Consider the following 10214-nt stretch of genomic DNA (forward strand, 5'->3'; position numbering starts at 1 on the left):
ATTTGTAGTTCTTACTGAATAAAGTGCCACAGACTCTTGTTCTGCATCCACTCAATGTTTGCATTTCTGATATTAGCTAACCAGTTACTTATCAAGCTCCTGGGGTGTTTGTTACTTCTCTTCAAGTGACCACAAGTGTTTGTGGTTTTTTTTATTATTATTTTAAACCAGGACATCATTACACTGGGGAGAATGCAAGGGTAGGAAAGTAGAATAAACACAACAACAACAAAAAATCCCCTACCCCTCTCAGCCAGTTCTTTGCTTTGATGCCAGTTAACTATAAGTGTCAAGTGTGACCATTTGTTTAGAGAATGGAGGCAGTCATTTCCTGGTTGTAGTCTGCTAGGCTACTGTGCAGCCATTCAAATGTGTATTTTGCCATAACACACTATTGACCACTGATTTCATTTCACAGTTTTCTTACTCTGCAAAGTCCTGGATATTCTATTTTCTTGTATTTAAGGAGAATGAGCCAACATAGACAGGTTTAGAAAACATGATCATTTCAGATGAAACCCAGGTGTAGTGCTGTTTTAATGTGGATATCTTCTTTTGAAACCACTGAACTGAGAAAACTAGAAATGGAAGTTCACACCGTTTGGCTAGATTCTCATCAAGCAAGTCTTGCTTATCTGCAAGCACTGACTGGCTAGTATCCAGTCACAACAGAGCAAGTACAAGAAACTTGGATTTATTTCCTCTTTCTTCACTTTGGCTGAAGTCGGGATGTTTGGGATTACTATTGTCAGATGTCACACTTGCAAATCTAGAGCACCGCCTCAGATATAAGCTCACCCTTGGAAAGGCAAGATAGGTTTTACAAGGTGTTGAAGGCAGGCTTTGACACCCAGGCACATTAATGTGTCGGACTTAGTCTCTCAAGGCACACTCTGAGGGAAGTTTACACTACCTCCAGTACAGCCTCCCACCTGCTCCAAAAGTACTTTATTCCAAGCCAAGTGTCATTGCCACATCAGATCCAAGTCCTGAAGGAACTGCTGTAGCATTGAAGACATTCCCCATATCCTGACTTTCTAGGGACATCTGATTATCCAGAAGGTAATGACGGAAGGATAAGAGGCTGTAAGGAAGAGAAGGAAGACTGAGGATTGCAAAAAGTCAGTTACAGTCTACAGCCTGTATTTTAGTTAATCAGCATGTGGTTATGCAATTACTATCTGGTAGTACTTAACAGATCAGGATTTGTAGCAAGACATAGTGGTTTTGCTAGCAAGGAGGCACAGTAGCAGGGGTAGTCATGCTGCAAAGGCTGTTCGGCCTCAATTTGTCTTAGACTATTTCCAATGGAGTACTCTACAGGAGCAGAGTGATTGAAACAGCCAGTCTCTGAAGACTGACTGTGGAAGAACAGAGATTTAACTCAAGTTTCACACAACCAGAACAGTTCCCCCACAGAACACTTTAGTTATACTTCTGTGTCCTCTAACATTTAGAAGAATCAGAACTTAGAAAGCAGAGATTTCACTGGGTATGGATTCCATATTCAGAATTATTTTGTTTAACCTAAACCATCATGAGCATATTCCCTCTAGCCTCCTAGACCTCCCATTAGCAAGCATGTATTAGCTGGCTGGCCATGTATTGCTAAACTGGAAGAGTAACAGCTAAGAACCATCTTTCCCTTCACTAGCTGAGTCTCTTCTATGCTCTAGACTTTCACAATACTAACGCTTGACTTTGAGCAGGAATGCTGACCAGAGACCAGTTTGCTTGATATAATACAGGACTGCAGATTATGCCATTTCATTATGCTTTCTTAGATTATGTTTAAGAACACATCTGAGAAGCTCTGAAACCTCTTCTAAGCACAAGAGACTTCAGCAACTTATTTATGGATACTGTTGCATGAATCTTAAGGTGCTTTTATTCCAGCTGTTTAGGCACTATACACAGCATCATGAATTTTTGCAAAGGACATACTTGGGAGGGTGGAGGACTTCAGCTCCATCAAGCTCTGTCTAATTCTCCTATAAACTAGCTCCCTGAAGATGAAGTAGCACGGGTTTTGGTTTTACAACTTGTTTTTCTGAGATGAGCACATTAACTACTGGGAAAACATAGACACAGCTGAGTAGTCAAACAAAGGATGAGTAAACTGGTGATTAAGAATGAGACTTGGGAAAGGGATAGAGCTTGTTCAGATAACAGGCTTCTGCACTCTTTAGAGCAATGCGTTCCCTCTGTCATGGATGAGAGGAAAGGTAGTTGCTCTCTCCTCTCTCCCTTTGCAGTACTATCTTCTCAGTGCTCCTTAACAGTTAAATGCTAAACAAAGAAATACCAGCCTGTGCAGAAAGAGCGGGATACACATCCACCTTTTTGAAGCAACCAGAAACACACTCATGTAAATACAGAGAAATATAAAGCTACTAAATGAATAAAGAAATAGGGCAGTCTGCAATTGCTAGCAAGCTTGCAAATCCAGCCCCAGTTTGAAGTTTTAGCACTCAGCAAGCAAGTTACTTAGCCATAACTATGTTGACTATGCATGTGCAAAACTTCAGTGTTGGCCAAAGACCCAGATCCAGATGACCAACAGTTTTACTTTCTTTTCCCAAGTAACCTAGTATACTGCTAATGGTAAAAAGCATATGTTTGTCCCAACCATTCCTGAAAGTGGCAAGAGCTGTAGCTGTTCCTACTACATGATAATGAAACACGGCCTTGTCCCCCCCCACCCCCCAAAAAATCATCACACCTAGCAGAGCACAAATAAATGACCTAATCTTCTCTGCAGCCCTGATAGAGGCTCTTTACCTCCCTGAATCATTCCCTGTCACCACAGTCAGTTTTGTTTAGTATTATAAAGCTCTAGAGTTGGCATAAGCATGAACACAGGCAAGAAGAGGTACTGATTCTTTGTCTTGTTGACACTTCCAGCTTCTGCAAATTAATCTGAGGTTTTCTGTACATTACAACTATCTGTACTCTGCTTTTATGATAGCTTCCCTACGTAACTATGGCCTTGAGTCACAGGGCAAAAGCAGCTGTTGAAGTTTTTTTATTACTCTATTGAGCACTCCAAAGAAAGCAAGATTATACTATCAGCAACAGTTTCACTACATGTGGCTTCAACAGTGAAATTACAAACATTTGAGGAAGGTTACTAACCTTTACAGTTGATATCAAATCTTATTTCTCCTTTGTCCATGGTATCCAACAGCTGCTTAACCTCTTCAACATTTCCATTTCTAGCATCATGGAGAAGCTGCTGTTCTGCTTCAGTACTCATCTGTAATAAAGAAATGAAAGAACCGATTTTGCAATCTCTTATGCTGGTATAAGTTATGGCTTAGTATTATGTCACTTTTCTGCCTTATTTAATACTAATACTGGTATGAGAAAGATAATTATTTCCTCTGTGGAACACATTTAATGTGCACACTGTTTTCAACAGTCCAGCACTCAGTCATGCCACTAAGAGGCATTAAAATTCCTCATACAAAGCAGTTAAATAACAAAATACCCATGCTTTCTTGCTCCTCGGTTTTCTAGGTTCTAAGTGTGCCTTGGGAGTACTGTACGCCATAAACAAGGCCAGCTTTGCTACAAGCATAACAAATAAACACTTACTTTTTCCTCATAAGATTTTCACCTTTACCCTGTAAGGTTTCCAGAGGCAATGAGGAAAAAAAAAAATTATGTATGCCTATTAGCCCAAGTATTTCTTCAGAATTAACCGAGACTTATTTTGGCTGCCAACCCTGGGGAACAGAATCCGAGTTCACATTGAGGTCCCAGATACCCATCAGTGACTGGTACTATCAGCTCTTGAACTCTGATACCTGACCCTCCAACCTTGCCTTGAAGGGGAGTCAGATACTCCAACACTTCTTGACCTTATCTTTAAGAAACACAATAGTACAATATAAAGAAGTGTCATGGTTTAACACTAGCCAGCAACTAAGCACCACACAGCCGCTCACTGACTTCCCCCCCACCCAGTGGGATGGGGCAGAGAATCAGGGGAGAAAAAAAAAAAAAAAGGCAAAACTCATGGGTTGAGATAAGGACAGTTTAATAGAACAGAAAGGAAGAAAATAATAATGATAATAGTAGCAATAATAAAATGACAACACTAATAAAAGGATGGGAACATACAAAACAAGTGATGCACAATGCAATTGCTCACCACTCACCAGCCAATGCCCAGTTAGTTCCCAAGCAGTGATCCCCCCACAACCAACTCCCCCTAGTTTATATACTGGGCATGAAATCACATGGTATGGAATACCCCTTTGGCCAGCTTGGATCAGCTGTCCTGGCTGTGTCCCCTCCCAACTTCTTGTGCCCCTCCAGCCTTCTCGCTTGCTGGGCATGAGAAGCTGAAAAATCCTTGACTTAGTCTAAACACTACTTAGCAACATCTGAAAATATCAGTGTGTTATCAACATTCTTCTCATATTGAATCCAAAACATAACATTATACCAGCTACTAGAAAGAAAATTAACTCTATCCCAGCCACAACCAGGACAAGAAGTTCACACGCAACTATAAAACATCACTAGCCAATTCTCATCTTACCATTGCTCTTGAACTACAAAAAAACAGGAGTATCTACATCTTTCAAAGAAGGGAGAAAACAAAACCTGTTAGCATAGCTATTTTTACAGCTCTCTAGTAGACAGGGAGCCTTAGACCTTTGGGCAAGTGATAATGCTACTCACCAGGTCTCTTGCAGACTGCAGTTATTAAATTATGTCTTAACCAATCTTTTTCCACACTGACAGCATCACAATCTGAAGTAGTTTTGCCTTTTTTTTTTTTTCATGTTATTACAACTAGACCCAGATGCAGCACAGCTCAGCACAGGCAAAAAACAATTTTAATGTCCTATTTAAATACACTGCTTTTAAGACGTATCAAGAAGCAATTTTAAAAGCAGCCTCAAAAGACTGATGCAATACACAATTTATTGCTGCTAAAAACACTAAAAGAAGAGGTGGTCCAAATTTAGTGTCTCCAGTTTAGCATCTTTACCTGACACACTAGGTTTACCAGATACTGCAGAATCTAAATTTCTAAAGTCAGTTAATGATTGCAAAGAACACTACTGGCCTCACGTAGTTAGCTTTCCTATACCAACAGAGGTTTTGATTGGTCCCACAAACTGTTCACACTCTGCTGCATTGGACAGGCAGCTTGATTGCACCATACACACTCATAGCTAAAAATTGATGCAGGGAGCTCTTCGACTACTCTAAGATAAGAAGCCACTCAGCAAGAGTCAAGACAGTGAGAACACTGGGTAAGCAACAAAAAGCCTGTAACAGTGACAGATCTTGTAACATTCAAGACAGACAGAAGCCTGGAACAGGACAGACTGCCAAAGCACTAACAATACAGAGAAGAGAGTTTTTCCCTACCTTTTGCTCAAACAGCAAAGGGACAGAGGGAATCAGTTTTCAAAGAATTTGACAGAGAGACTAAGCAACCCCTTTCTGGCATGTTTCAGAAGAACAGACTGGATCAGTCACCTGCAATCTACCACAGACACAGGATACAAATGCCTTCTCCAGCAGTGGTTAGACAATAGTCTTGTTTGTGCCTGCTTTTCCGTTCTACTAGAAAAACAAAACAAAAAAGTACTAGTCCTTCTAGTAATCCTTTGGGCCCTGAAGCTACCTTCTCCTTTAAACAGGAGTGTATCCACTTATCTGAGCCAACACAGCACAGTTTGTTGTTACTGGGGCAGGTATAGTTTTCCTCAGTGAATCAGTTCTACCAGTGTCTAGCGAAAGATCAAAATCAAATATGTTAATGTATTATCAGTCTGTAATACTTTATCTGAAGCTGAGTGGTACTGTTTCAGGGGGACACAGAATGCAGCACTGAGAATCATACAGACAAAAGCTAAGAGTATAGTTAGAGCTCATTTTGCTGGCCTACCTATCAGGGATAGGGGAAAAAAAAAAAACCAAAGCAAAGCTCATCCTTTGTTTTCACCCCCTCCCACACAATATTTCTTTAGCTATCTCTCAAATGTCTCCCCTAAGAGAAACATACTCCTATCATTACCCCCATCATTTGTCAACATCCCACATGCACAGCAAGTATGAACAGCAATGCACTTCCAACACATTAAGAACCTGCAGTTTCCATTTGATATTGATGAGAAGGAAGAAAAAAAACTGTTTGGGAAGGGAACCAAGAAGCTGATCCAAATCCACAACTCTTGTATGCAGCAAGGCCAGTTATGTACATGAGCAGAATCTTAAATAGCTTAAGATACATGGAAAGCTGAATCACTGTGTAAAATTACTTGCATGATTTTTCTCCCCCCAAATAGTCATTAGGTTAAAATCACTGATTTGTTTGTGCTCTTACAGCAAATATTAGCAGTAGAGTGACATGCATAGTAACATGGCTAAGAAAGGTCTGTCTGCTTCACTGGTTTAGTCCCCAAAGACTGCCGTTTTGGCCAAGCCTCCAATTTCAAATACACTTTGTAAGCTTGAAGCATGCAGTGATGCAGAAGAATGACTGTCTGGCTATTAGTCATGGTTAGAAGGACCATTCGCATGAAAATGTTCCTACAATTGGGGCTGGAAAGTGAATCTGCATGCAGTTACTCATCAGACAAGTGATACAGAACCTAAAGTTTTAACTAACAAGCTAAATGAAGTACCTAAGTGAAGCTGGCAGCAAAGAGGCTCTTAATAGAACTTGGCACAATCTTGAAAAACTGTTTTAAGCAACAGGATTTGCTCTATAATGGAGCTGAGCAAGCACCAACGTAAGTTTGAGTGGCAAGTTTAGAGTATGGAAAGAAATCAACACACAGGCACTCACTACTACGCACTTATAACTGTACTTTCCACATCTGCACACCCCCTGCAGAGGGAGTTTATTTGACCCACTACCAAGAGAGCTCCAAAATTCCCACCCACCGGTTTTGAGGTACCAAGCCAGACCATCAGCACTGAGGGAGAAACTCAATAGTTTAGTTTGGCTTTATTAGCCGTAAGATACTACTGGCAGGTTAATCTATATGAATTTTGCTGCCTATATGCAAGGCTACTTAGCCACTTGAGAGCAGACATCTGTTCAGTGGTGTTGCCATCATTACCTTATTCATTAATTAGCTGATATAGGTTAAACTGCCTTTCATAGCTCATCTTTACGCCTTGTGCTGTTGAAAGGCTTGTATGGTAGTCTCTACAGTCACTGGTATACCATGAAAACACCACAAGAACAATATTTAGTGTCTCCTATACAGATGAGATGTTACTGCAAGGCACTTCCATTGAACTCATTAGGACTACTAGAGCAGTGCTTGAGTGCTAATTGAATCTTATCCTTTAAGAAGTTACAAAAAATAGCATTGAGATGGTCTGCTTTTATCTTCTTCCATGAGACCTATGCCAGAGTGACCTTCTCACACTATTAAAACATCTATCTTCACACAGGGGTTGTTTCCAACAGAGCAGAGAGCCCAGGTTACTGTTCCGCCCGCATGCCTGCTTAAAAGCGTTTTGCAGAATACTTAACCACAAAAGGCCACCTAACTACCAATATACAAACTACCAACTTTGCCCAACTGCTAGAAGTGAGTATGAGCAAAAAGTTTCTCACAAAGCGGTCTATGAAGACCTAAAGCACCATCCCTGACCATGGTGCAGAACTATTGATAAAACCCACTTGCTTTTTGCTTTGATTTCTTCTCATGCTGGGGCCTCCTGCCATGTACACAGCCCAGAAGCGCAACAATACACAATGAGCAGAACATGGTTGGTTTTCACTCTGCTGCAGCTCAACAAGCAGCAGAAGCAGTACTGGCACTGCCCAATTTAATGTTAATGCTCTGAGTCAGCAGCCAGTGGTTGCATAGGAAGCTTTCTCTTCATGACAAATAGTAAGGCTGGTAAAAAGCACAGCACTGGCTAGTATTTCAAGATATCTCCCTCTAGCAATGAAAACTAGATTCCTGTAGGAAAGGACGATACTTGCTCAGGAAGACTTTGTACATGTCCCAGCACGAACATATTATGATGTGATGCCTGTAAAGGAGAAGGACAAAATGGAGCAAACCACACAAACATACAGAACCTGTCTAGAAACCCACACAATACACTGTACTGACAGGAGTTGCTCCAAGAAGAAAGAGTTGCCACACTAGAAGCACAAGCGATATTATCTAAAAGTAGTTATTTTAATCTTCAGTTAAAGGGTTCTAGAAGTTGAACGTGCTTCTGTGACAGTCTCATGGTACTTCATGTGAAAGCATCACCTATCTAAAATCAAGTTACTGCCTGCTCAGTAGCAATTAACACAGATGCAGTAGCACAGTATCTGTTCAATACCATTGCCAAGGCAATAGTTATTTAAACTAATCCTCGTTATTAGGCACCTTCTGGCTGTTTCCTGCACATAGTTTAGCTTCTACTACATCAAAGACTTCCTTTCAGCCCAAGAGCTCTAAATAAGCTTACCACAGCTAGGGCAAGATCTCAACTGGATCAGCAAGCAAGCGCAGTTCCAAGCAGGTAAGAACTTCAGCAGAACCGCTGTGAGTTCTCTACACGCGTCTGGAACCGAGCAGTTCGTTTCTGTACCAATAATTACACACTTTTTAAGGCGACAGGCTCATGCGTCACAGCAACGGCACTTCTTGCCTAGGGGAAAGGTGCGCTCAGAGCCAGGGCGCGGACCACAGCACCCCGAGGCACCGGCCGCTCCCCCGAAGCTCCGTGGGGCTGTTGCGGGGAGAGGGAGGAGGAAGGGCCACCCACGCAGCACAGCGGGCGCCCACACCGCTTCCCGAAGGCCAGAGTCCCCCCGCCCCGGCTACCAAGGCCGCCTCTGCTTCGGCTCCTCAGCCTCCAGCCGAGCCTTACTTTGGGCCGCCCCCCGCCACCCCGGCGGACGGCTTGCCGGGTCACGCTGTGAGAGGCTCCGCGGGGGGGAAGCAGCGACACCCCCACCCCACGCCACCCCCAAACACGCTCCCGGCGGCCGCACAGGCGAGGCGGCGCCCGAGGCTGCCGGCGAACCGGGGTCCTCCGCGGCGGGCGGGCGGGCGGCCCGGCGGGGGCACGTACCCCCTCACGCAGCGCCCGCCCCGCAGGCCTCGCCTCCACGGCCCAGCCGCGCCCCTCGCAGCCGGCTCTAACTGAACTTGATGCCCCTCCCGCCCCGCGGGCACGGCCGACTCGGGGGCAGCCCGGGGAGGAGGTACAGCAAGAGGCATAATAACGGCACCAAGAAAGCCAACGCCGCAGCGGGAGAGCACGTCTCTAGCCGTTCCCGGGTGTCCCCCCCCCCGCCCCGCGGAAGAAGATACGCCCGGGGCGGATAAGCTGCGCTGACCCGCCGCCAGCCTCGCCTTGCCTCACCGCTCCGCGCAGCTCCTGCCGCCGCCGCCGCCCCCCCCGCTGTGTTATACGCACCGGCCCCGCACGTGACCTGCGGCGGCGCCTCAGCAGCGCGGACCGCTCCCCCCCCCCCCCCTCGCCGCGCAGGGCGGGCGGCGCGGGCTCCCGGCGGGGCGGGGCAGGACAGAGCCCCGCCCCGCCCCGCCCGCCAGCGGCCGCCTCGGCCCCCCACCTCCCCCAGAGGGCCGGGCGGGAGTGGGTGGGCGGGGTCGGTCCGCACGCGTGGGGCCGGTCTCGGGAGCCCAGGGCTTGGCGCAGCCCGCTGGGGCCTGCCCGAAGAGGCGGGAGGGATGAAGCAGGGCCCCGCGCCCCCCCGTTTTCTGAGAGAAAGCGGCCCGCACCGCGCGCGGCCGGCGGCGGCCGCCCTTCCTGGGGAGGGACAGCGACGCCCCTGCGACCGCGGGGGCTGCCCGACAGATAGCGCCCTGTTCGCGCTTGGGTTCGCCTGCCGCCGCAACGCGAGCTGCGGGGCTTTGGCTCCCGTCTGCCCTGAGAGCACCCCAGCCCGCGCCTCTGCTGAGGGGAGCTGCGAAGGGGGGACGGAAGAGGCGGCGGGAACGCGGAGACGCTGACAGGCCTTCCAGGGGCGCGGAGGGGTTGGACAAAACGGCCCCGAAGGAAGACTCTAAGAGGACAAGAATCATTTATCACCAGAGGGGGGGAAAGGGCGTTCTTGGAAATCGCTTCAGTCTTGTATACAAACGTGGTGCGAGTGAAAGGAAAGGGTGAATGCATGCACTGCTCCTGAGAACGGCGTGGCCGACAGCAACCTAAAAGAGCAAGAGGTTGGGTACTGCTGGCGACAAAAAGTAAAA

At 45.9% G+C, this 10214-nt stretch overlaps 1 protein-coding gene across 8 annotated transcripts in view; it reads right to left on the minus strand.

The window, feature by feature from the left end:
- OSBPL1A (oxysterol binding protein like 1A) overlaps positions 1-9451 on the minus strand; it is a 78430-nt gene extending 68979 nt beyond the window's left edge. For 3 of the 8 annotated variants that reach the window (XM_075023156.1, XM_075023150.1, XM_075023158.1), the window contains exons 1-2: positions 9361-9441; positions 3136-3256 (exon numbers count right to left, since the gene is read on the minus strand). In XM_075023156.1, the coding sequence (XP_074879257.1) occupies positions 3136-3256 (121 nt within the window). In that variant the 5' untranslated portion in view covers positions 9361-9441. Of the gene's footprint in view, positions 1-932; positions 1085-3135; positions 3257-8457; positions 8476-9334 lie in introns of those variants that run through there. The other 5 variants (XM_075023153.1, XM_075023151.1, XM_075023152.1 and 2 more) reach the window with 5 other exon arrangements.
- Between the last annotated feature and the right edge of the window lie 763 nt (positions 9452-10214).

This window comes from Buteo buteo, chromosome 3 (genome assembly GCF_964188355.1).
Source record: "Buteo buteo chromosome 3, bButBut1.hap1.1, whole genome shotgun sequence".
NCBI lineage: Eukaryota > Metazoa > Chordata > Aves > Accipitriformes > Accipitridae > Buteo > Buteo buteo.